The sequence below is a fragment of the Dermacentor andersoni genome, chromosome 8 (assembly GCF_023375885.2).
Source record: "Dermacentor andersoni chromosome 8, qqDerAnde1_hic_scaffold, whole genome shotgun sequence".
Classification (NCBI taxonomy): Eukaryota; Metazoa; Arthropoda; class Arachnida; order Ixodida; family Ixodidae; genus Dermacentor; species Dermacentor andersoni.
Genome location: NC_092821.1, coordinates 151,165,009 through 151,192,755, shown reverse-complemented (window position 1 = coordinate 151,192,755; position 27,747 = coordinate 151,165,009). Strand labels below are relative to the sequence as shown.

At 42.4% G+C, this 27,747-nt stretch overlaps 1 protein-coding gene and 1 pseudogene across 2 annotated transcripts; both read left to right on the top strand.

Annotated features, from left to right (window-relative positions):
- Positions 1-1,528: 1,528 nt before the first annotated feature.
- On the top strand, positions 1,529-25,844 carry not (ubiquitin carboxyl-terminal hydrolase nonstop). Of its 2 annotated transcripts, XM_050173406.3 has the most exons (13): positions 1,530-1,643; positions 1,772-1,914; positions 3,103-3,235; positions 9,037-9,150; positions 10,364-10,465; positions 13,768-13,940; positions 15,133-15,280; positions 15,845-15,947; positions 17,295-17,383; positions 18,445-18,490; positions 19,765-20,079; positions 22,723-22,872; positions 25,435-25,844. In XM_050173406.3, exons 2-13 carry the CDS (start codon positions 1,795-1,797, stop codon positions 25,475-25,477), a joined length of 1,536 nt encoding a protein of 511 aa, XP_050029363.1. In that variant the 5' UTR covers positions 1,530-1,643; positions 1,772-1,794; the 3' UTR covers positions 25,478-25,844. The 2 variants fall into 2 exon arrangements, with proteins under 2 accessions (XP_050029362.1, XP_050029363.1); XM_050173405.3 differs by having other exon boundaries at positions 1,529-1,914.
- Positions 6,262-6,441, top strand: LOC126526086 (U2 spliceosomal RNA; annotated as a pseudogene).
- Positions 25,845-27,747: the final 1,903 nt, after the last annotated feature.

Here is a 27,747-nt window from a genome sequence, read left to right as displayed (position 1 = left end):
ACAAAAACAAGGACGAGCACTTGTCCTCGTTTGTTCCTGTGTCCCCTGTCCTGCTTCACGCTGTACCACACAGTCTAAAGAAGACTGTTCCTGAAAAGCCTTAACCAAAATCATCCGTAAATCTGCAATCTGCCCGCTAATACACGCAAGATTTGCTGCACAACTGGCTGCTTGAGGCACTTTGCGTGTATTCATGGGCTTCTTTCATGCTTGAAAAAACACTTTTATGTAGCACGTATTGAGCAACAGAAAGCTATACCGAGAGTTTTTCATGTTGCTCTACAATTTTCTCAGTGACACCTTTCATCTATTTATTATATTTGAGAAGTCAATTAATTAAGGTTAATTATTTAATTCAGCAGAATGAAAAATAATCTGAGTATCTCCAAGCGACAGCAAGCATTGTTAACTTGGTTCTGTCCAGCTACATGGATGGCATTTGCATATTTTTAATGTTTGGCTCAAGTTATGTGGGGCACCCTATATATAAGGTGTTGTCTGGACGAGCTTTGTGTCTGTCTTGGTGGCAGCTATTTTCAGGCAGCAGTTGAATGCAGCGAAGAAGGCACAAAAACTACGATTAAATGTTGCGAGACTAGGGGACACAATCTTCTCTATGCAATATACTGTAGGAAAGTTCAGCAGGCATGTTCACAAAGTGCACGTTTCGCTGAGCACTGCGACAACTCGTCAAAAACGTCTTCTTGCTGTTGTGGAGTACGCCTATGGTGAGGGGAGGCGCGAGCGTGATGTGGTCGCGAAAATATTCTCGAGTTGTACAATGTACGCACAAGCGTTCGTAAGCGCGTGCGTAGGCATAAACTCGCGGTCTTTCACTTGAAGGTAAGCGGAGACGTGCGCCCTTTCCCTTAAATGTACCTGGTAAGACATTTATGACACGCTGTGGATGTGCGTTTGTTGCGGAACCCTCTCGCTTCCTGTGCTCGCCAGAGAGAGAGAGGAAACTTTTATTGTGAAGTTTGAGTGGAGTTTTCCTTCCCAGCGGTGTGGGCTAGCGTGGCGTCTGCTTTGCCGCGACGCTATCGGCCCATTCCGCCAACCGTATCTGGTCTTGCGGGTTGGAAGTTTTCGTCTTCGTCTCCCACTCGTCATGTGTGGGAGCGCCAGTCGCGACTATGCCACAGAACACCCATATAAACTACGCCTGAAAGCGCCGAAGCTTTCGATAGCGTTCGACAAAAGCTGAAACATAAGTTTCTATGGCTGAAACAAGCGCGCCGTGACCGCACTACAATTTCTTTCTCTACGATATCGTAAGGAGCCACAGAGAAATGTCGCACGCGTAATGCGAAGACGTGGGCATAGAATAAAGAACCATGTGGGTTCGTATCCCACCTGCGGCCAGTTGCTTTATATATGTGATTGATAAAAATCGGGCCCCGCAATTCTCTTTCTTCAACATCGAATTCCGTCAGGTGGCAGGACGTAACATATTACAGCAAACGTTGTTACTGATCCGTGCGCAGCTTCAGTGGTTTCAGACGTCAGCAGGTGATGCTAGAGTCTAGAGCCAATTTGCTAGAGCATGCAGAGAATATTAAAGGGACAACAACACAAAAAGCGAAGCATCGCATGAGCCGGCGACGCCGGGAACCCGCTCCTGTTCTCACTTCTCCAGTGAGGTAGGGATTGGAACCGGCCTCCCTCTTTTGTTGGCCGGCTGTCGTATCTGCAGACGCCGGGTCAGCGTCCTTCCGCTCTTTGAACGAAACTGCGAGTCGCTAAGAATATAACAGCTGTCCGACCGCAGGGCCGCTCTGTTGGCGACCAAAAATGAGCGCACATGGCTGTCCGCATTTGACAACTCTCAAGGAAACCAAGGGCACTCAAGCGTACGGGCTCATCCACTCTTATTTCGTCTGCTGCGTGTCGAAGGAAGCCCGTGTGAAAAAGGTAGGTGATGACGCACCACGAAACCCTTATCCTTCCGACGAAGGTAACGTTCCGTCAAGCAGCCTTTTTTGAGCCATTCGATCGGGTTGTTGGGCTCGCTAAAGGAACCGGCTGCGATTTCAGCGCATGTTTTCGTCAAACGCAGCATTAATGTCCCAGCGGTCAGCGATGCTTTTGTCCAAAGCCACATCTGCGGGCATAAGTGCTGTTTGTGAACCCTCAATTCGCTCGTGAAATTACAATTTCATTGCTTACAGCGGTCGATGAATGCGGCATAGCGCCAGCGTTTCCGACGGATGGTTCTGCTTTCCGTAGCTGCTGGTCGACCCACGTCTTAATTAGCACATGACTACGTCGAGCGTTCGTGACGAACCCGCTCAGCTGAAAAAACGGCGCAAGGTCAAGTTCAGGCTCGCAAGCGAAAGAGCAGTGACGTAAGCGAGTGCTGTATGTCTTGTTTATATGTCACCACACTCTTTCAAAACATGAGACGGTTGATGTGTCCATGCGCTCAAATTGCGACGCGAAAGCCTAGCTGCGGATTTATGCGACGTGTTTCGTGAAACTGCGTAGTTGAGGTACCTGATGCAAGTTTTATCTTTATCGCTACTACAAGCGTCTGTGGCTAGAGGTCGTTTAATGCAATCAGTAATTATGTTAACCCCTCACCGAAATTTACACGTGCCCTATGAAGTAGCGAGGCTATTCATGCGGCAGCTCTGTGGCATTTCTTACGTTGTAGCGTTTGCTTCTAGGCTCTCGGAGCAACATAGGGCAGACGACCAAGCAGGTCATGCTCTTGCCCGTCGGCACGTTTGTCTGAGCTCTGCCTGCCAGTCCTCCTCATGAATAAGTTATGCCAAATTCTTTAGTTCCTTTCACTGTGTGCTAATTTCAGAATTTAAAAAGCTTTTTATACACTGAGTCACTTTACATTAAGTACCTTAAAGAATATTTGAAGGCTGTTACCAGATATCTCTGGCTTTCCACTGGTGTCATTGGCCATAGAAGTGTGAGGCGTTACTGTGTGATCGCATAATTGTAAGTCGAATATGACCATTTCCAAACAGGATTTCAGCAGCAATGCTTCTTAAATGCTCTGCATTGCAAAAAAAAAAAAAAAAAATGCTGCTTTGTGATTGTTGTTTGTCCGTTTTAATGGGTGTGACCTGAATGTGCAATATACAGGCCCAACTCTGCAGTTGTCACACTTGCCATGCAAGAGGTCCTCGGCTTCATGCATGTCTCCAGTGTGTGTACTTTGGCTGCTACGGGAACCGGCATATTCACGAGCATGCTCGGGCCAATCAGCATCTATTAGGTAAGCACCAACATTAATTTATTTGCAGTATATGACCTGAATAAGCTCTATTGGTCATGAGCTGTGCAAGCCTACATTGATGCAATGTACCTACATCAATCTCCATTAGTAGTCTTCACAAGTATAGAAGTCGAATACTTTTTTCCCTGCAGACTTTAAAGAGCTTCTGAAACACCATTTTCCTAAGTCTGGGAAATGCTTTCGATTGCATGTGGTGCTTTTTGAATAGTATATTAACTAGAGAATAAAGACATTAAAAGGGTAATGTTATAATAAGGCATGATTACTACTAGCATAACAAGACAAGAACTAAAGAAGGAACACATTGCAGTTTTTGTTTAAAACTGTGCAACTATAAAACAGTGTGCCAAAATTTTTTTTATCTGGTTCTAACAAAAAAAGTAAAATAAAAGGGGTGTGTGTTTGGAAATTACTCTCTATGGTCACTGAATTGTCACTTTCGAATGCTTGCCACCACATTTCAATAACATCAAGTACCATTACAACAATTTTGCACTTGCAAGCAGGCACAGCACATCACCTCAAAGGGACACTAAAGAGAACAGTAAGTTGTTTCGTGTTAGCAAATTACCCTTCTGTGGTGCCAAAAAAAGCCACTCTTACTGTAAGAGGATGCTTGGTAAGCCAGAAAAGGCACAAAACCAAGAGGCATGCGGCAACATTGTCTGAAAGTTCCCACACCACCTTGCTGTGACACCATGGATTATGACAACTGTTGCTTGGGCCCAGTTAATTTTTTATCGGGAAATGTAGACTGCATTACATTCCTGAAGGAGCCAAGACTGAACTTGGCAAGTGTAGAAAAATTTTGTAATTGCATCACAGTGGCAAAATAAAGCAAGAATATATAAACTAAGTTATTTCTTATTACTTTTATTATTATTATTATTATTATTATTATTATTATTATTATTATTATTATTATTATTATTATTATTATTATTATTATAGGTCAAATTGTGAACTTCTCGAAAATGTACAAGAGAAGTTTGCATCTATATTTAAACGTCGATTCTGTCAAAAGCCTTCCATCTCCATAGAGCTAACACAGACACTCATGTTACCTACCATCACCTGTAGACACAATAAATTGGATGTTCTTTTTCTTCACAAATTAATACGTGGAAAAATCTGCTGCTCGCACTTCGTTTCTAATGTGCGCTTTTACATTCCGCATAAAGGCACAAGGAAACAGCGCTCCTTTAAGCTTCCAGATTTTTGTGACACTATATAAAGTGCAGGTGACAAATAACACCCATTCAAAGTGCCTTAATATCGCCATGCCTAATTTTAATATTTTTCTGAACGGAGTTGCAGAGGTATTTCAATAACTGAACAAAAACTCTCATATCTGTTGTGTGTTCCATCATTCTGTAATCCTTTCTTCTGTTTCTTCCTTTTGCTTTGTATTCTCTTTGTGTACACATTTTATGCTCTGTTAAAATGTGTATCTACAGAATAATTTTTTTTATGTGTGCGCACATGTGTATGTGTGTGTGAGCTTGCATTGTTCTTCCTGTGCATTGTTTTGGCGAGTGCGCCAGCACCAAGATCTTCAAGGTTGTTCTTGGGCACTTCAATAAACACATTTGATTGATTGATTGATTGATTGATTGATTGAGAAAGTACGTGAAGTACCCTAATAACACTCGTGCATTAAAAACTAATTCTATGATGTCACGCTGACATACAAGGAGCCGGGGTTCCGGTGCAAAATTAGAAAATAGAACTTCAAGTTTCATTTTGTGCTGTAGTAATTATCTTTACTAAAAAATAACAAAAATAGCATGCTCAAAGAATATTTTATCATTCCAAAGCATTTTCAGTCTTTCTCTTTAGTGTTCCTTAAACTGAAAATGAAGAAGTCATACAACATGGTTTTAGTTCTTTCAGACTTCTGAGTGAAGTGCTATGGGCAATGAAATTACATCTGGTAGGAAGGGATATGTGAATAACATGAAGCTCACACAGTTGTACAGGCCTGAAATTGTGAAGTTGGATGATCCTGGTACAGGATAAAGCACAACAGTCCGAGGTTGAAAGTAGAGTGTTGGCACTGTGTTGTCTGTAGTGGTATGTTCCTGATTTACGTGTGCACCCTGAAACGCACTTTATACTAGGGAATTAACATTACATTAAAATTTTGATGCAAAAGCATCAAATGGCCCATTGAGTGAAAAAGCTGGCATCTGTAGCAGCGAAACGGCACTTAAATTCCCATTGGCTGCGACACCACGTCACGTGCACACCTCAATGAAGCAGAGCGAGCGAAAGGGAACACCTGCTATTTGTGCAGGTGTTGCATGAAGGGAGAATGCGTCACCGCAATGACGCGTCACTCTCACTCTCGGTAGCCTGTGCTATCTGCACATTCCTTGTCCGTGCAAGCTCTCACCTCTATTCTAACTTTGCCTGGGTAATTGCCATAAAGAAATTATTGAACAAAAAACTGAGTGCCATTCTACTCAGTGAAGGTGGATGACCAGCAAAGCTGTATATGTGGGCCTCTTAATGGTGAAATGTCCATTGCGATGTTAAGCCTCGGAAGATGATGAGGCACCGGGGGTATACATATCCATGTATTGTTGCAAAACGCAGCACAACACCCTTTAAAACGAATCCCGGCACGTAGAACAGACATGCACCTCTCCGCACTCCGAGGGCGCACACTGCTTCACCGTAGCAAAGGCGATCGTGCGTTGGTTAACGTCTTGCAGTAAAGTAAGGGTCGTGAAGTCACTCGAAAACCACAAGCAGTCACACACGACACAGGCCACACAAAATTGCTTCCCCACAAACTCCCTCTGAAACCTGGCCATTGCGCTGGTGAAAGGTTCCAAGTTTGCGGAATTGGGGCCCCACGGATGGTTCGCATTTCTTTCCACATCGCAGTCCTGATGGGCAGCGCACTTAAGCGACCGCCACCATGGGAGAGAGGAAGGAAAGGAAAGGAGATACACAAGCGCCCAGAACGCCAACAAAGAGAGGGCGGTGTGAAACTAGACATGACCGACGCGGGTCAAAGTGTAGTATCTGTTCTTATCAGCTTAATATCTGATACGGTTTGTATTTGGGCCTAAGATATTAAACTTCTTTTTCCAAGTTGGCGGAGTGATTAAAGCCTGCTTCACCTCTGCCGCGGGTCGGCCCGGTATTGCACTATCTTCAGGATCGGCCCATGTATGTGGAGAAATTCTCTATCTAAATGGCTCGATAGACACACACAATTTTTTCCAGATCCTAGCCATATACAGCTTTGCTGTAAAAGACTGAATGAATTCGAAAGGGAAGACATTCGCAGTAGGGAGTTTCGAACCTATGACCCCACACTGAGAAACCAAGTGTCTTACCCACTGGGCTAACCATTGCCTCCTAGAAAGCAGGCCTTTGCATTCTGCTTTGTGACATCGTGCTACTTGGACCGAAATTTGCATTGCCAAGCCAGGCGTGATGAAAGCAGAGACGTCAAAATCGCCACAGCTTACTCAGCAGCGTCCCCATTATTCTATGACAGTCGGGCAAGGTAGTACGATGTCACGGATCAAAGTTCATCGGTATTGTGCTATCGGGAGGCATTAGACATGCATGTCAACACATTCGCTTGCCTGCGAAGAGTCCATAACTTGAAGGATCCCTCAGCATTGTTCACAACTCGTAAGAAGTGCTTAGGTGTCCTCATATATTTTCCTTTCATTCATACTTGCCATCTTTTACACGTGTGACCATTTTAATGTAAAGTGCCATATTTTAAAGAACATGCATGCAGTTGTCATTGTTGACATAGTATAGTAGTTTAGTAGTTGACTCATTCACTAGGGTGCGTACATTGCATCACAAGGCACATTCACATGCTGCGATGGTCACTACTTGCTTGAGATATTACTGCCCAGGCTCTACAAAAACCATGTGTTGTGCATCCCCAGCTGATACAAGGAGGGCATCTGTTAATGGCAAATAATGTTGGTTGGGTGCAGATTTGAATGGTAGAAGCACAGCAGGCTGAGCGAGTAGATATGACTGCATTGTGAAAACCAGTGCACAAACACAAAAACAAAGAAAGGAGGATGACACTTCACTGGACTCGCAACGAAGTTTAATTAGAAAAATCAACGAATATATGTTACATGAAAAATCACAAGTTGTACGCTGAGGTGCGTGTCAAGTCAAGATAGCCCCATGCAGGAAAATCAAGACAAGGTAACCCCACCAACAAAACCAAAAAGATACAATCACAGAACATGCATGCAGTTGTCATTGTTGACATAGTAATTTTATTATTTTTCATTTGAGTATTTTAGGTCACTAAAAAGATACAAGTACAGTTACTGGCTAGTTTTTCATCCTGATTTTTTGGAATTCAGTTATAACTCCCTAACTTATAGCCCTAACTCTGTAGTAGCGACACCAACACTAAGCCAATCTATAATGGCAGTGCAAGTTTTGGTAGTCATTATTTGAATGTCATGCATAAAGATCTTGTCTATGACATAGGTCATTCTGGCTGAGACATTAGAGCGGAGTGTCTGTTCACAGCATTTCATCAGAACAGTGCTTGTGAATCCTAAATCCTTAATAAGCTATCAGCATCTTGAGTAGCAAAACAATCTTTATCATCAAATTTTAGTATTTCTTGGGTTTGCTGCAGCATTTCAGAAGTTCTAAAGTTGGAAGGTCTGCTTAATTTACTTTAGAAGGCCAAAAATATTTAATAAGGGGGTTGGGGAGGGGGAGGCATGTTATACCTGATGTGTGAAATGGGTAAGGGAGCAGAGGGAATGTCACCTGTTGTATTTGTGAGAATCTACATGAACAGCTATAAGTGTTGGCAGTGTGCTCCTTGCTAAAAGAAGTCTCCTTCTAAAGCACTTAAGAAATTATAAAATGGGGTATCTCAACATCCTGCCTGCTGGCAGCCCTTTCGTACTTCCCCCACCACCTCGTATGCAAGTGCTCGAGCTGAAGAGTGCCACGCATTCCACACAGGGTGGTGCTCTCTGCCATTGCTGAAAGCTTGCCTAGCGGATGTGAAACAGACAGAAAATACAACAAGGATGAAACTGGACAGGTTGGCATTGTTATGCATGACCATCATCCCATGCAGGAGCTATCTCTTTGTAGAAAGGGGTTGCAGGAAAGACTAGAGCCAAGGTTGCTTTTTCTACGCAGGATAAGCTTTCAGGTTTTTGACAGAAAATTAGCAGAGAAGATCCCTGCCATCATGAATGGGAAAAGAGGCACGTGTACAATCTTTATTGCTGCACTGGCGCCGTGTATAATGTCCAGGGAACGAAGCTCACGGTGTTCTATTTCTGGACTAAATTCTGGACTAAATTAGTTAACTTACCTGGATGCAGGCATTCAATATGAATAAGTGACACATTACTTTTTTTTAGTCGTTGTGACTGTGAGTTAAGAAATGTGCTTGTTCTTTAGTTCGTTTTATTAATTTGAAAGTTTGCCCTGTGGCATCAACATGGCAAGCATGCAAGTTATGTGAGCATGTATAATTTGTTGTGCTTGGTTAAGTCAGACAGGGATCTGCGTTTGGTAGTTTGGTGAGTGGCTTTTTGAGGAGTAGTGGCGCCTTGGTGAGCGCAGTCTGAGACAATTCCACAAGAGGTGCACTAGATGTGTGAAAGCTTTTTAATGCTTGTTGATGTTAACTTGTTTACATTGAAAGTGTGATGAGGCCGAAATAAGTTATTGTTTCTCAAACTAAGATGGGTGTTTGAGCTTGCTGAAACTGTACTGACATGAACTTCTTTTGTTGAACTTTTCAGCTGTTGACATTTCGTATGGAGTGGTATACTGCTTCACATGCGTCGACTATGTGTACGATCGTGAACTTGAAGCCATGGCCCGTAAACATCGGCGTCGTTGTGCCAGGCTACTTGGTAAGACGAAGCTTGTTACTTATATTTTTATTTATTCATGTATCAATAGTTTCGACAGTGGCACTCGCAAAGTGTTATAGCACAGTTAGGTACAGTGAACATAAATGCATGCAGTGTATATTAGTTGAAAGGATATGAAAAGGTAAATTTGTCGTAAAGGTGAACAAAAACTTCGTTACCAACACTGGGTGGTGTGTTCTCTGCTTTCTTTCTTCTTTTTCATAGTTCAGGTTGTGATAAATGCAGCAACTAAGTTGCTAGTTTTGTTTACTATGAGTGCACTTAGTTGAAAGTGTTTCAGCCTACTTGCTTTAATTGTAGAGATGTAAGGTTGTAAAACCGAAGTGATGTTATCATTCACTAGGGTGCGTACATTGCATCACAAGGCACATTCACATGCTGTGATGGTCACTACTTGCTTGAGATATTACTGCCCAGGCTCTACAAAAACCATGTGTTGTGCATCCCCAGCTGATACAAGGAGGGCATCTGTTAATGGCAAATAATGTTGGTTGGGTGCAGATTTGAATGGTAGAAGCACAGTAGGCTGAGCGAGTAGATATGACTGCATTGTGAAAACCAGTGCACAAACACAAAAACAAAGAAAGGAGGATGACACTTCACTGGACTCGCAACGAAGTTTAATTCGAAAAATCAACGAATATATGTTACATGAAAAATCACAAGTTGTACGCTGAGGTGCGTGTCAAGTCAAGATAGCCCCATGCAGGAAAATCAAGACAAGGTAACCCCACCAACAAAACCAAAAAGATACAATCACTGCACACGTCACAACTTCACATCACAACTGCGCAAGTCAATGGCAGCTTCTTTTGGGATATGCAAGTTCTTTCCCATGCATGCTGAATGATGGCCTACTAGCACATTTATATCTTTTAATATGTAAAGCCTCAATAACTTCGTAGGCATCTGTTTTTTAACAAAATCCCATTGTCTTGAAACATTGCTCCACAAACATATCTTACACAACGCCGGGCCAGATTAGACAATTTCTCTTCTGTTTTCACGTTCCACGCATGCTCTTTTAACCTTTCAGTGATGCAGCATCCACTTTGGCCAATATACTTGAATAGGTTTAAATGGCTCTTGCAAGGTGGCATGCTATGAGTGAGGGGAATTATGAAACTGCTACCTTTGTTCTGTGGCACACCAACTCTACATGTGGTTGCACCTGGAACTGGCTTGAATTCAGGTCTCCAAGAGTATTACCAGCACTGGGAACCCAGCAACTTCGAGTTGGACCTGCTTCGTCGGAATCCACGGAGAAAGCGCATTGCTAACAACTCCTACATAGGTCTGTAAAGTCACCTGTGTTTTTATATTCTACTTTGTTATATTTAGCTCTTATTGCTGCGTTGTTTTCACTGAAATTTTGCAGTACTAGCACATCTTTTTTTTTTTTTTTGTACACTTGATGCAATGAAATGCTTGGCATCATTGTTTGTCTGGTTTGTCCAGACTTTTAGTTACCGGCAAGCAGCAAAAGTGCTCTCTGGAGCAGCTTGATTCTCTGATGACTAGAAATGCATGGGATTATAATTGTTCATTTTTCAGGGCAAACTAGAAAGGCGATAATGCAAAGCGTTTTATGGAACAATACAGATCAAAGAGTTAATCTGTGTTGTGATGCTCAAGTGAAAACAAAGCACGGGGAAGCCTAAAACCTTTGCAAGTTAATTAGCTCGGCTCACTGACTGTGCTTCTTTGTTTGCTGCACTTGGAGAAAATGTACGAGAAATTTAGTAAGCAGCTTAGCGAAGCAGCAGCTGACACTTGTAACACAGCCAAGATATTCACCCACCCTTAGCGGAAACGAGCCGTACTAGGATAGCAGTGAAGACAAATGCCGCAGTTTTCGCAGCATGCCCGCCATGTTTTTCTATGTCACTGGCAGCTAAGCGTGCCCATCTCTGTTTCTGTCCCCTCAAAGTGGACATGGCTACGTTATTGCCGCAAACTTGCCGATATCAACAATATTATTCATTTATGATACGGAAGAAACTGTTTCAATGCACGTAATGTATTCACGAGAAGAAAAAGAATCGAGTTCGGCTTGCTCCGCTGGCCGCCATTTTTGTTTTGATGTTCCGTACTGTTACAGCGGCAGCCGCCTGTTTGCTGACCTGTTGCAAACATTGCATCCCGCATTTGCTGCAGGATGAAAAAATCTTTTTTTTCTTTTCGGGGAAAATTTAACCTGCATAATGATCGCACCCCTGAATTTGCGTCACTTTTTTTGACAAATAAGTGTGATCATTATGTGAGTAAATGTGGTACAGTGCGGAAAATCGGGTGCACTTGCGTAATAGTGCTGGTTCTGCACTTGAACCAATTTAAAAAAAAAAGGAAAAAAGAACGAACTGATACATTTGTTGACACCGGCAAAAAAATTAAGATAGAAGGATAAGTGCATATACATATCTACATTCATGCATGAACGCTTATATATATTCACATATGCACAGATATATATCTACATATATTCCCTGAAAAAGGCTCGACCCCAGCTGAAACGTAGGAAATAAACTATCAGTTTTTTCGTACATGTGTCCTCAACCTACAAGTGCCTGCTCAACTACCAAATCCCGGCAGATTCTCACTTCCTTTGTACTATATATATTCAGTGGAATCTCGATAAATGGAAATCGCTTAAACAGAACTGTCTCTTAAACAGAACACGATCCTTATGGTTGGTTGGTTTTGTATTCATGCATTTGGGTTCAGCCTTGTCTCAGTAAATGAAACTCCTGATAAACAGAACCAGTTTCTCTGGTCCCTTGTTTCTTCGAGGTTCTCTGCTGCAATCCTGAATTTGTGTCGCCTCTTTCTCTTCGGACTGTTTCTGGTTGTCAGTTCCGAGTGCCTTTCTTTTATTTCCGTTAGTGGCTCCTCTGCCTGACCAACTTCTTGAATTTCTGTCGGGGAAATCAAAGATTTCGTCCTCCTACTTAACTGAGCATCCTGAGCTAGCTGTTTCCTCCTCATTCTTCGCACCGAGTTCTTTATCGTAATTCAGCGCCTGACTCTCTTTCTGAATTTGGGGAGGAAAAATCGGAAAGATTTCCTCCTCCAGCTGAACTTCGTCTCCCAAGCTAGCTACTTCAGCCTCCTTCTCTGCACTGTGTTCCGCGTCGCAACACAGTGCCTGCTCCTCATTCTGAATTCCTGTCAAGGAAATCGCAAGGATTTCCTCCTCCGGCTTAGCTATGCCTCCCGAGCTTGCGGTTTCATCCTCTTTCTTTGCACTGTGTTCCGCATCATAACACAGCACCACACCTTCTTCCTGAATTTCACTCGAGGAAATCTGTTCCTCCCGTCATTCCTCTACAGAGAACTTGAATTTAGAGAGTTTAGAGCAAACCCACCTTCACTAATCTGTACTTGTCTGCCACGGCCTCGCTCAGGCGAACTACGACCTGTGGAACTTCTCCCGGCATCAACTCAAACAACCCCTCCGGCCATGTGTCCTGGTGAAATGATCGCTTCTCACAAATCTGTTCAAAATTACTCGGGCAGACACCGATGTCATCGTCTTGTTTTGTAGGGCTGAAGCAAACTCGTCATTTTCATGCTTTCTGTTTGTGTCGGTGCCCTGCGCCTTAATCTCAAGATTTCTAGTCTTATTTCTGTGAGCTCAATTTCATGCTGCCTCTTCTTGCTCCATTATCTCGCGCTTCTTCTCTTGAGCTCTTTCTATCCTCTCGCACTCCTTCTCTTCCTTTCCGCGACATATCTTTTCCCAGGCCTCTGTGAGCTTGTCCTCACCGAAACCCACTTTGTCAATCGCCTTACGAATTTGGAGCTTCCTTAACCTATGGTTAATCTCCATACTGAGCTCTGCTGCTAGGAGCAACAGCTCTTCTTTCTTTAACACTATAATATGCGTGCTTTTCGAGAACTGGCTGCAACTACATACATACATGCATACATGCATACATACATACATACATACATACATACATACATACATACATACATACATACATGCATACATACATGCATATACACATATGTATGTACACACTTACATGCATGCATATGCACATACGTATGTATGTACGTAATACACACATACATACATGCAAGCAGGCATACGCCGTGTTGTGAATCGCTGTTGCACATACATTTCTGGGTATTTAGACTTCTTTTTTTTTTCATGTATATTTTATGTATAGTAATGTAGTTCTTTTCTACTGTAGTTTTCCCCTCTTTTCACTTTTCTCTAGATGTATTTCCTTCCCTTCTCTATCTTTTCTCTTCACCTCCATATCTTCCCCACTGCTGGGGGACAGTTCAGGTGCCCCATGAGGAGTGAAACAGTTACGATGCCTGTGGCCCATCATTTACTAACTCCTTTTACCCATTTATTAAAACAATACTACTGATTGGTTGTGTCCAGTTTGTTCGTCCTTTCGTAGAATTTCGCAGCATTTCCTGTTCAAATGTATCATTAGCAAGCCCAAGTAGCAACATTGGTTATTTATATATACTGGTGAACTAATAGTGAGCTAAAATATATATTTTTTCATTAGTGAACTGTTGCTTGTGTGTTGTGTAGAGAGGCTCAACCTTGCGGTCAATGTATTTTTCCACCAGGCCTGCGGGGGCTGATCAACCTTGGCAACACGTGCTTCATGAACTGCATTGTGCAAGCTCTGACGCACACCCCACTGCTGCGAGATTACTTCCTTGCTGACCGGCACGTCTGCCAGTTCCGCGATGACCCTTCCATGTGTCTTGTCTGTGAAATGTCAAGGCTTTTCCAAGAGGTGAAGTGGCTGCCTTTCACTCTGATGGTGGCCAGTCTGCATGTTTGCAAGTTGGGGTTCCCTTATTATTTTTCTTGCCTTAAATGTGCACATGAACCCATCTTAGCTGCTATTGTCAACTTCTGATTGATGTTACTTAAATGTGCTTCAAATAATGTTTTGTTGCTGTAAGGAACAGGACACAACGTAAATAATTTTTTTACCTTGTCAGATGGATGTGGCATTATGATGTATTGAAATTATCATTTTGTCCGTATTGTTCAGGGCTGTGGGGCTTTCAACTGCTGTAACCTGTGTAGTGTATGTTTGAACTTGGCCACATTCTGTCTGCCCTTCAGCAGTGAAACCCTCCTGCAAGCCTTTGCATAGTCTTTCCTTTTCATTGTGAAATATCAAATATGCCACAGCTTTTGCTTGTGTATTCACTCACGCCTATTTTTGATGCTGTAGGCACTCTGCAATGGGGCATTGTACTTGTTGCTGCAGTGGTGTCCAGATGTTTTTCATGTGACAGCATGAATATCAGAGTGCTCACCTAGCATGCAAACACTGTAGAACCTTGATGTAACAAACATGTGCATAATGAATTATTGTCTGTAGCAGAGTAAATCTGTTTCTCACCAGTATCAACATGTAATGAATGTACCGGATGTTTCAGCAAACACTTCCAAAAATGTTGAAAGGTTGCCTTTGAGAAATAGCACAATTATAGTTCATGAGTTGGTCTGCTCCAATTATTGCACAAGAAATTGAAATGCATAATGAACTAATGAACAAAATTTCGCTAATTAAGTTTTTAACTAAGTACCTTATGGCCCATATTGCAGTTTGTAAATTCTAGCCGTGGAGTTCGCAAGGTAGATCCACTAGGAACGAATTCTCATGATGACACCAGTTTCGAGATTAATTCCTGAACTTTGTGAAGTAATGCATTGGCATTACAGTTTTCTTAAATGTCATTTTATGCATTGAAGCACAAAAGTAACTAAAAAGGTCTGCAAAACATTATTCAGCTATATTTCGCTAAACATGCTATCAAAGGCGTTGGAACAATTCATGTAATGCAATATGAACAGCTTAATTGCTCTGTCTACCTTATGAAAAGAGTTGCGAGATTTTGAAGTTGACACTCGGAAGAGTTTCTGAAGCTGTGCGAATTATGGTTTGCTACATTGTTGCACCGTCTACGCAGTTCTACTGTGGCAAGTCAAGCCCCCACATTCCGTACCGGCTTCTCCACTTGGTCTGGACACATGCGCGCCACTTGGCTGGTTATGAACAGCAAGATGCTCACGAGTTCTTCATCGCCACACTAGATGTGCTTCACCGGCATTGCAAAGGTCAGCTTGCAAGACAAGTGCTGCATGGTTCTGTGTCACTGCAACAAGAGTGCCTACTTGCACCTGAGCAACGAAAGCATTTGTGATGTCAAAATTTTGAGTGCAGCTTCTATTTTTCAGGGTTGCATGTGAATGAAATGTTATGCGGAATTGACTAACTCAGAGTAGCAAGTTCTTGTTGCAAGTGTTCCGGGATCGTTCGCTAACAGCTTCTTGAGCTGTCTTGACCAATGTTGTCGATAGGTGACAGCAATGACAGCATACTACATAGATGGTGTTTATTTTCAAGTATATGTGTGTTGTAGTGTCTTCCATGTGGGTACACACACATATGCATTAGAACAAAAAGCTCTCATTACATTCATGCAACTAGAGAACCAGATATGCATGGTTGGTTTCCTGCTCTTCTGTAGCATGAATACTTGTATTGCACTACTCTACCCTGGAAATTCGCCACTGTTCAGTGGTAACGTGGTCAAACTTGGCAGTGTAGCATGCTACAGAGTGTCCTGTTCAGTGCGCATTGCTGCCAGTGGCAGCTGAAGTGTAATGCTTGCACTTCAGGCACCAATGGGATGTCCACTACCAATCCTCACCACTGCAACTGTATCATTGATCAGATCTTCACAGGAGGGCTGCAGTCAGATGTGGTGTGCCAGTCCTGCAAGTGAGTTGCTGGGTGATATTCGATTCATTTATCTGTAACTCACTTGTTCTTCACTAGTGAATGTCTGACTGAACTTTATTCAGTCACCTTACAAGTGATTATTGTAGGTGATATCATTGTTATCAAGGATAAAGGAGGTATTATTGGAAGTGGAAGGAAGGAAATTGATAGAAAAGAAAGCTGATGTTGGCAGGGAAGGGTGGTGTGCTGATATAAATGACGATCACAAGTCCTCAACAGACTATTGCGTGTAACATATTCACATATGCACACACACTCAAGGACTTTTTAGTGTGCTTATGTGCTAACATTCATTCCTTTCTAACTTCAATTCATAATTCACCACCATATATGGTGACTTAACCATGGAATAATAGGATTTTGTCTGGCCTGGCTTTAGCCCAAGCAGATTAACCCTGAAGTACTTGACAGCTGCATTGCAAGTCAAGTGATGATAAACTGCTAAGAAGCTTGCAAATTGGTTGCTGCCTGCTGTGCAGCATACTAAATTTGCCTGCTGAGATTTGGAGAGCAAACCTACTTGGGCACACCATACCAGCACAACCAGCAGTCATGTGCATCTACTTCGTAGAATCTGGCATATATAATTCACAGGCTAACTGGAAGTGATACCATTTGGTATTAATCCTTTGGATGCCAAGTGTCCTCACACAGTGTGACAAATACAGTTGGAGGAATTTGAATTCAAATGCTATTTATTGGTGATATGTTCCTGAACATTTTATAAATTCTTTAACTGAAAATTCAAAAATAAAGCTTATGCTAAATAAAGATCTTGATTAGCCTAATTAGTAATCCTAAGGCACCATGTGACCTCTTTGTCACTGTCGTTATTTTCTGAAGACATAATCAATGTACATCGAAGTCCTCTGAATCAGAGTTCAGAAGATCTTGAATTTCTGCATCATTAAAAAAATCCGCAGGCTTCTTTTGCGTCGGTTTGGCATCTTTCAAAATGAGATGCAAGCAACAATGACAGTATATAATCTTTGTCACGTCATCTGTTGTAAAAAAACAAAGCCTAGCATAAAATTTTACTTCATCCAACTTCTGAGTAGATGGTCAAGCCAGTCCACGTATGTTTCACATTGACGAATTATTTTGAGCGTAACCAGGGGTCTGAACTGGCAGCCAGATGAGTATGCTCAGGCATAGTGTTTCAAGGGTTTAAGCCAAGAGTACTTTTGGAAAGTCATGCGCAGTGCTGCACGATTCTGCTGCAAGCTGGGGGAGGGGGGGGGGAAGAAGGTTTTGGTTCTAGCATATGTAATCTCATCCTTCCCCCAATTTTGTTTTGAAGCCAATTTGTGTTTTTTCATATTGCAGGGGTGTGTCCACAACCATTGACCCATTCTGGGACATCTCCCTAGACTTGGGACCCAGTAGCCACCAGCAGCAGCACAATTCCTCCCCAGGTGAGCTGCCTTTTCTCTGCACCCAAATCAATCTTGATTTCAAGCACACTTCTGGGTGTGCAGTCTTATTTTCGAAGTGAAGCTTTCTCTGCCTACCTCCTCTGGGGTTTGGTATGTCATTGTGTTCTCGTCGAGCAAACTGGGTCAATCTTGGAAGCAGCGTAATCAAAACTGGGTCAGTGCCATAGGCTGTAAACAAAGGTGGTGACTTGAAGGGTCAATCATGACAGCAGTGTAGAATGTGTCCTTGCAAGGGTTTTACTGTATTTTGTAATGCAGGCCTATTTTGATAATGCTATCACATTATCATATTACGGTCACTCAGCTGCAGCGCAGGGACTTAGCCTCTTTGCATCTTCCTCGGCGTTCGGAACGCCGAGGAAGATGCAGTCTCAACGAATAGATGTTGTTGGCGAGGGCCTCCCACGCAGCTGAGGCACAGAGATGGAAAGCATGAAGAACAGCTGTGACGTTAGCATGGAGGAGTTTGGAGAAGAAGCATTTGTGTAGTGGTGCTGGTTTATGCATTGCAAATGATATTTGTACATTTCGCTGTTTAGGTTAGGTTGGGTTAGATTAGGTTAGAACAGATGTGAAGCAGCATGGAGGACTTTGGAGAGGAAGCACTCACGTAGTGGTGCTTGTTTATAGGCCACAAATGGTGTTCATATTGTTCAGTGTAATCGCAAAGGGGATTTACCGATGTCTCGATTGGAAGGTGCAATTGATGATGATGTTGGAAAGGGTGCAGGTGCTATGAATATCAAGCATTGCATTTCATACTTCTCGGCACATACACCTGCACTGTGAGAGCACCAGCGCCTCTGTATTGAGTGTGTGTGACGGAAGGTGTTAAGAAGCTTCAAGTCCATCAGTTCCCACATTGCATGGTTTCAGCATGGCCTTTCTTCTCAATTTTCTTTGTGTATCTTTTTAATCATAATTTTCTGCGCAGCAATAATTGTTTTTCATGAAGGATCAGCATGTTGTTTTAAATAAAAAGTGGAAGAATAAGAAGAATGAAGATGAAAATGAAATTATGCTTTGCTTTGCTCTTACAGAGGCAGAAGATTCAGAACCAACTTCTCTTTTGGACTGTCTAGAAAGGTGAGCTACTGAGTGTTGATTTTCATTAAGTGTGAGGTGCTGTGATCCTTGAGTATTCTTGTAGTGCGGGGAAAGAAGGGTTTAGATGTTGCTTATTAAAATTTGTCTCGGTAGCCTTTGTGCATCTGTAAGCAACAACACAAACAGCGGTATAGCAGCACAGAAGGATCGGTGCAGGACTTGTTCCAGCTGTGGGAACAAGAAAACAGCAGCACAAAGAAATTGCATGTGCACCTTGCTTTCAAAGTACAGGTCAGCAACTGCAAGCTGCCGTTTACTTTTCTACAACAGGGCACACATGAAGGTCAACACATAGGGTGTCCCAACTAACATTAGCCAAGCTTGTAAAGGGAAAGAATATTTAAGAAATATGGTGCAAGATGCTGTTTTAAGACCTATGGTGTTCGGTTGTCAGACCTCAGGACACCAAACACCTTAGTTATTGTAATCATATGTTCCACTGTGATTTTCTAACCTTTTTTTTTTTTTACTTGTATACTGATTACAATATTTGTCTTTGGTATTATTAAGCCTTGAAAGCAGCACTACACTGTATTGAACCATCCAGAACCTCAGGCAGTTGAAAAAAAATGTGCTTGGTATAAAGCCATGCTAGATAAAAAAAGCAATGCTTTTCAGGCATTGTGGAACACTGCAGCTGCACGTGAGCTTCACTGGGAATGCTTAACTTTGTTTACATAATGCTGGATTCAAGCTACTTAAGAAATGCTGGGAAGTGGTGAAATATGCAAGACCTAAAATGACTGCCATAAATGTAACAATGTCTCAAAACAGCAAGTAGTTCCTGTGAAGAGAAAATGTAATTGTGTACAGTACCAAAGCAGTGGCACTGGTTTTGAGTCACTGGACAGGGCAGCTTGAACTGTGAAGCTTTCTTTTTAAGGAACCCATATGTGTTCTCAGTCGTTGCCTATGTTTTTTCTCTGTGACCACTTTTAGTGGATGTAAACTTTCATTTTCATCAAATAAAATGAATGATTACTCGTGAAGTGTTACACCTAATCTATTTTTCATATTTTACTTACACCTTTGTTATGCTTTTTATCACATTATACTTGTAAAAAAATAGTGCTTCATAAGTAATGGCCGCTAGAACATTGGAGCCAGGATTTTGTTCAGATCACTGTGCCAGTCCCAAAATTTTGCATCCTTTTTTTCATCTCTGTAACACAGAATTACTGCAAAAGTCAGGCTGGATAAAGTAATGGAGAAAAGCCATTAGGTAAATCTGTGTGCTCTGTGGCTGTTGCCAGGTTCACCCGTCCCGAGCACCTGGGCAGTTCTGCGAAGATCCGGTGTGGGCGGTGCGAGAGCTACCAGGAGTCGACCAAGCAGCTGACCATGAAGCAGCTGCCCGTGGTGTGCAGCTTTCACCTGAAGCGCTTTGAGCACTCGTCGCGCTTCCACAAGAAGATCTCCTCGCTCATCAGCTTCCCCCAGTACCTGGACATGAGCCCTTTCATGTCGGGCCCTAGGGCACCATCATCGTCATCATCCTCCAAAGGGGCACGGGACACGTCTTCTTCGAGCCCAGCCAATCCAACTCCTCAGCCCTGCCACGACAACAAGTGAGCCACAGAGCTGTCCACACCATATGTGCCATCAGACTGCCGCTGTGTGGTAGCACTTGAACCCATTGGCTATGAAATATTATGCACACAACAGAGCCCTCTGTATCGGTTATGTTTGCTGCTTATAAGTTCTATGCAAACTTCCATTAACTACTAAGTACTTTAAACATAAAAAAATATAACCTTCATGGTATTGAACAAGTAGAGCCATCTATTGACAACATTTTTAATCAAGTGTAGGGTATATTGACCGTCCCGTCATCTGTAAATAAATTTTTAAGCCAATCATGCCTCCAACCCGGCAAATCGATGGGTTTGGCAATGCGGTTCCTTTTGCTGGACCTGGCATTTCGCCGGCTTTGGTAGCCAATGGGTTAACCAACAGATTAACCTTTGAGTAATCAACAGTGTGCAAACTAGCAATTGAAGCCTCGGCTTTCGGTCTAGGGCTTCCCTTGTTCGCCTGCTGTCGATCACTTCACCTCCGTGAAGACCCTTTATCTTGCATTAGTTTAGTCCTTTGAGTTTCACTGGCATAGAGGTACAGCAGTGGTTGTAGGTTTAAAATTTTTATGACCTCAACAAAACAAAGTGTAGTTTGAGATGCAACTACAATCTAAAAACAATTTATGCCCTCTGGGGCATATTTTGTGCCACAATAATAATCTTAATCTATCTTGCATGCCTTTTTTTTCTTTAACACTGCACACCCATCACCTGCTAGTCACAAATGGCATGCTCATTATCAGCATGCGCATTACCAGCACCTTTCCTGTAAATAAAATCCATCATACTTCACCTACATATCATTATTGACAGGTAAGTAGTGAGTGCAGAGCTTTAACAAAAGGAAATGTAAGCAAGACAGATGACGATTATTGTTGTAGGACAAAGATATGCCCTAAAGGAGTGTAAACTGTTTTTGCAGTGTATGAAATCTTTCTATCATTTGCTTCTATTTTCCTGGATGCAAAAGAACTTGTCTTTATCATGTTTTGCATTGCACGTTGTTCACTTCCGCAAACAATCGTGTTTTGGTGGCTCTGAATGAATACCCCTCAATGCTTGCCCACTAAATGACAGCTATTCACAAACCTGCTTGGTTGACTGTCAGGCACTTTTATGCACTTTGTGATTTTGCATCCTGCAGCATGCACAACCTGCCTTTCCAAAGATAAGTCTGGTAAAATGTTTGCTAGCTAGGAGTACAGAATAAGTAGTGGACTGGAATAGCAAACAGCAGTGCATTGTTGGATGAACATGCTAGGAGTAACATTTTCAATTCAAAAGCCTGTCATGCTTGCATTGTCTTATAAGCGAGCTGTTTCTGTGTCTGAAATATTGGCTGTTCTATAAGAAGAGAAGCTGCATTGTCTGTTCTAAATTAGCCTTAAGAAAATCAGCCCCAGATATTGTTTTATATAATTTAGCTGTAATGAGGTTAATATCCAGTCAAGTTAAACTGTTTGCACCGGGTCCTGAGCTTTCAGCGTAGTTAGAGCATTTTGCTCTTTCTTTTTGTTTTTCTTATCAAATGCTGACCTCTTAAAATTTTTCCTTGCATTGCATGATGTAAGCCACGTTTCTTGCTTACAGTTTATTGAATCATTACTTGATGTGCATCTTGACTTACCATGTTCTGAATAGTATTTGCTACTTGAATCCTTTAGCTAAGATTATGTAAAATTCTCATTGGTTATAACTAAGCAATAAAGGTATTTTAAAATCAAAGATGTCATCAACTTACAATGTTAATTACTCCACACAAACCTTGCTGCAGTTCAAATGGCTAACAGCGAATAGGATGATTCAAACAGGAGTTCTAAGCTGTGCTAATTGCCGCAGAAGTCTTGCTATGCCAGTTGGAAAACTTCCAGAGAAGACTCCACAATTTCACGGATAGAACTGCCAAAGTACTGTGTGAAACATCCGGGAGATATTCTATAGGAAAGCCAGAAGTTCCATTCTTGAGAAAGGCTTTTTCTTTAGACACCATATAGCTCTGATCTATCACTTCGGCTTTCCTTAATAATGGCATTTGTTGTGCAGGAGTGCTAGCTAAAAGCCATTATGTATTCTTTGACATTGTACTTTATTTTTTTTATTTGCATGTTCTCATTACTCTTGTATGCAATTTCTCTTTCCTCTGAAATTCTGTGTAGTGCTGAACTAGTCATAACTGGCATTAAGTTTAATGAGTGACTGAGGTATTTATTAGCTGAGCTGTGGTAGTCTGCCATGTTCACCTTGTTATTGTATCTCTTCAAAGCAATGTTTTAGGAGTATATTCAAACCTAATGAGCTTTTTAACAAACGGTAAGCATGTCTCTTCAGTATGTGCAACTATAGTAAAAGGCTGTGGACAAGAATCCATAGGAAACAGGACAGTGCAAGTCATCTCTCCATTGTTTCTTGTCCTTAATCTTAGATCTTTCCATAGCAAAGTGAAAGTTAACCAATTCCTAGAGCTTTCCAGGCACACGGCTTTTAGTTTCCTGGAAGCAGGAAAATTAGAATGTTGAAAGAACTAATAAAGAAGGTACAACTCCTGGTGACGACAATACTTTTCTTCGGTAGAAAACAGTTTAAGCAGCCCATTGTCCTGCAGCAGCCAGCCCTGAAGAAACCCCCATTTTACAGGTACTGCCTATTTGCTGTAGTGAACCACAGTGGGACTATTGAGACAGGCCACTACACGGCTTACGTGCGGCAACACCGGGACCACTGGTTTAAGTGTGATGACCACCTAATCACGCGGGCCAGCTTGCAGGATGTCCTAGACTCGGAAGGGTGCGTATGCTTATCTTTAACCTCTGTCTCTGTCACTGCCTTTTTATGGTTGTGGAAAAACTTGTTTTGGTAAATTAACCTATAAGGGTGAATTTAAGGGTGAACCTTAGACTGAAAAATCTTGTTAATTTTTATTATTCAAGTTATGGTGCTAAAAAGTTGTGCATATAATGTAGTTTTGTGTGCTAAATTTAAATAAATTTATATTTATGTCAGTGACTTCTGCGTGATTAAAGGAAACCAATAAGATTAACCTTATTGCTGTGTCTACCTGTCTACCCTATAACAAATTTCGAGACTTCAAGTTTGGCTGATATAAGAGTGTTTTATGGAAGCACCACTTTTAAAGGCCCTTGAATCATCAGCTATTTTCTTCTTTTCATTATTATTGCACACTGACTGCACATTTGCACTGTGTGTCACATTCACCTCGCGACGGCTCTGCAGTGTGCTGCCTAGTGCTCAGACAGTGAATGCATCCACATGCCGTGGCCATGCAATGCTGCTCTAGACTGTCAGACTAATCACTATAGCTGTGCAAGAAGCATTCCACCTCCGAGTGATGTCTCCCAGTGATGTCTTCTCGAGGGTGTGACCATGTGCGATCCTCAGCCTTCAAGCTCTAGTTCTGCACGCACAAAGAGTGCGGGCCAGGCAAGGCCTGGGCTTTCTGTAATTCGCGCTCGTACGAAAACAGTTGGCTTCCATTAATTCAACCATGGCAGGACCAACAAAAAGGCAGAAAAAATGTCCGCTGCGCATTCAGAAAAAGCAGTATGAGTACACCTGCTGATTCAATCGGCAGTATCTGCCCGATTCTAACATGTCCCCAAATTGGATGTGCACCCACTTTTTGTGTATTCAAAGTAGAAAGCTAACGTAGAAATTGCATTAGGGCTCCTAAACCAAGTAGAAATTTAACACGTTCCCAATTTTTCACTAGAAAAACATAGCACGTCTCCGACGAAACCAGCTAACTTTGCCTTCACAATATGGAAATATATTTACTTAATGTCCATTGTCATCACTGTCAAAGAGCAGTTTATTGCTGTTCTCCTCTATACAGCCCATAGTGTGTTTGACTTACTGCATTTATCGAATGACTCCACAACAATCGCAAACGGGATAGTGGCCCACACCTAGAGTTCGACAGTAGTCTTGTGACGCATGCAATTCTCCAGAAAGCCAAGAACATGCAGGACGACTTCTTGCCACTAGCCTAACACATAAAATAATGCTTTGAATGTGGTTTCTTAATCAGACTGAAAACGGCATGTCATCATCATGCTATGTGACGCAAGCACTTGTTCTGTCATAATTCATGTTTGCCATTTTGTGATGGCAGTGGCAATGATCCTGGCTAGGTTGGTTCTGATGGTAATCTTATGCAAACACCATAACATGGTTTTGGTTTTGTATGTGCTTGTGCCAGGTGCAAGCAATATTCGAATGAATTTTCTTAGAAAAAAAGGTGCACATTTGAAATGAGTAAATACTGTAATAATTCATTGTGAGCTACCGTTTTTGCTTTAAAACCTTTCTGGGGCAGGCCGAGAATGGGAATTTTCGGCAGAAGATTCCCATTCAGATAACATGTTAGGCGCAGTTACGGTACCCTAAGCACCTGAAAGACAGACACCGCTATCGGAGTTGCCACTGAGATCACCATTGGGGTCAGGTTTATACATGCTGACTAGCCAAGTTTGAATTATCCATCGAAGGCCAATTTCAGGATCTAAATAAAAGTTTGGGCCGATATAAATGTATGGGTGGGCCGGCTGTGATATTCAATCGGGATTGAATGAACAAACAGTGTTTAAAAGAAAGAAAGAATTAACTGGAGTCGACTTAATGGAAGTCTACTGCACATTGATCACTGGATGGCCTTCTCTTGTTCATTTCCAATTCTGTGTTGCTGTGTGACGTAAAGAATGGCGACAGTTGTAGCCTGTGCAGGCTTTTCAGAAGCTCTGACAAGGACAAACTTAATGGTGACATCACTAGCCTTGAGACGAGGTTCCTTGCAGAAATTTTGTGCTACTGTAAAAAAGTAAATTGGTAGTGGACGGAGTTGCATCTCTGCATCTGCTAGAAGTGTTTTAAGGGGGGACCCTGCTCTTTGGAGCCAGGAATTGGCCCATGTATTTTTTTACGTGCCTTTGCTCCAGGTTGGTGTACAGCATTTATTTTTGCTTGATTGGACACCTGCATCATCCTTGGTTGATTTGACCTTTACCACAGTGTGCCATATATAGTTTAGTAAATAGTAAAATAGTAAAAAGAAACTGAATTTTCTTAATTTCTAAAACTTTATTTATTCCACAATAAAAGTGAAGGTGTATCTTAATTTAGTACATTGAAATACATCTATTCAACAAATTTCATCAAAATCTACTCAGAAGTAAAATATACTTTTTGAAGCGTGGAGTTCCCCTTTTAAGTTACAAATTCAGTTGCTCACAGATTTGTGAAATGAATGAATATCTTTCTTGCAAGCTTTGACTGTTCAACTTTTTGGAAACCATTTTACTTGTGCTGCTTTTTGTTCTCTTGATTTTTCAGCTATTTACTGTTCTACCACAAGCAGATCCTGGAGTACGAGTGAGAAGAGGCCTGCTTTACTGTTGTCCATTCCTTGTCATCAGTGAGAAGAGTGAACTGCCCCAGTTTGGAACTACTTGCGTGCATTTACATGCATCTGTGCGTATGTGTGTGCTTGTGTAGGGACATACTTTCCCAAGCTCTTGATTCTCGTCACAGTTTCACTGTGGGTTGTGTCTTCTGTTCCTGGCAAACATCGTGTGCAGGTGCCTGCAAACGTGTCTGCACCATCTCTTGAGTGAAGTGTGGAGAGTCTGACTTAGGTTTTCCAATTGCCGTACAACACTCCTTTCACCAATCATCATTACTGTCCTCTGAGCTTGGCAGCACTGTGCCACTTCACTTGCTCAATAAATTATTGCTTCCTCACATGCTGCTGCTCTATGCTTGTATTGGTCAAGTACTGTATTGCCAAGGCACAGACAGCTGCTCTAAGAATCTGTCCACCTCTTGATCCTTTTGATCAGGAGCCCAAAGCCATCAGGTGCTAAGTACTGTGCCAAGTATTCAGGGCAAGCTCATATTAACAGGGTTTGTCCACTTCCTTAAAATCCTTGAAAGCTGTTGAATGTGAAAAAAAATATTGGAGGGTCCTTGCAATTCCTTGAAAACTGGGGTTGGGGGCAACTTTTGAACATTCAAAGTATCAAGCTCACATAGGGGCCACCCTAGATATTTTCTTTTGAGTGCGTGGCTAAACAATTGCAATGTGTTGTGTCCACAGCCACGAGCGACAGGCTTGCTTGGATCACTGCTGCCATAGTAGGACTAAGCATGGCGTGCCATCATTCTGTTGTTTTGCTTGTTGGTTCACCTCAGAACCATCATATGTTTAGGGCTGTAGGCTCTAGAAATGCCTGGCGGAAAGCAAGTCGCAGCCATGTGGCTCTAACACAATGAGTATCTTTGGCTGAAATCAGACACTACCAACAATCATACCAGAAGGTAATTTATATAATTACAATGGAAAGTCAACTTGGAACAGTGACCTTAAAGAGGTCCTGAACCACGTTTTATTGAACTCGAGGAATGCATTTGATGATAAAACAGGCTACTTCAGAAACACTTTGCTGCAAAAACTACCAAAAGTACTTCAGTGCATTCAGTAGTGAAGTCATTGGCAATCAAAGATCGGCTGTGATTCCCTTTGCAGTGCTCCGCTCCTTGTTAGATGCCTTGTGCTGTGAAGGATCCCTACTGAGCGTCACCGTGGCACACAGTTCAAATTTAATTTTGGATGGTCACATAGATGCCACTACTACCGATTTTGGCGCCTACGACTCGGAGGCTATCTCTTTGCTTTTCTACAGTGTACTAAATAGCTATTGGGGCTTGCCACTTCCGGAAGTAGCAACTGGAAAAGAGTGATGAGAAAAATTTGCAGTTTTGCCCTAAAGGCGAATCGTCGATGGCAATAGCAAATTAGTAGACAGCTGTACAAAGTAAGGATAGTAGATTTTTTATTGGCCATAACTCCTAAACATTCGCTTAGTAACTAAATTAAGAAGCATGATGTCGTATGCACAGGCAAAAATCACTTCACTGCAGACACTCGCTGTCAAAACGGTGTTGTGAGGAAAGGCGGCAGCAGTAGCGAGCGAATTTATCTTCGTGCTGCCTCTCACTTCAATGGGAGCCAAGTGGCAAGAACACTGCGCACGCGAAGCTATGAGACCTCTGCACACCTAGACTCTGTACTCATCGCAGACTGCTTTCAAGATGGAGCCCGCGCGACTGCACTCAGCCGCCTATACGCAGTCGCTGCCGGAGTAGAACTTGATGTACATAAAGTTCTACTCTGGTGGCCCGTATTTACAACTTGAATACCTGAGTACATGCAACAAGGTATGCACCATTTGGCATGTGTTCATATATACTTGGTCAATCCCGAGAAAGGGTGTGTGCCACACACACACAAAAATACTTCAATATTTCTTCGTTACTTGACTGAATCAATCCAATGTCGTATGGGTTCCTCAAGCACAGTAGCCCAACGCTTTAGCATACTGTGCCACGAATGTGCGCAGCGGCACCGCTAGAAGCCGCAGCGTGCCTGGAAGTGCGCGAGAGGAGCCCGGCTGCAGTACACATCTCAAACACGAGTGCCGCTACACTGCGTTGAAGGGCCCCTCACCAGGCCACGTAGCCAGTTTCGGTCATACGCTGGAAGCTGCTACGCGCCCTCTAGGGAGCGTTCTGCCGCAAGAATTCTTCGAATTCGATCTTCAATAGCCGAGATATAAATATTTCAGTGCCGCGAACCCATGATTTCAG

Excerpts from the sequence above, each read along its gene's own strand:
- not (XM_050173405.3), top strand. The coding sequence starts at position 1,795 with ATGAGCGCACATGGCTGTCCGCATTTGACAACTCTCAAGGAAACCAAG. Across the intron at positions 3,236-9,036 it reads GGCCAATCAGCATCTATTAG|CTGTTGACATTTCGTATGGA; the intron begins GTAAGCACCAAC and ends TGAACTTTTCAG. Across the intron at positions 18,491-19,764 it reads CTTTTGGACTGTCTAGAAAG|GTTCACCCGTCCCGAGCACC; the intron begins GTGAGCTACTGA and ends GGCTGTTGCCAG.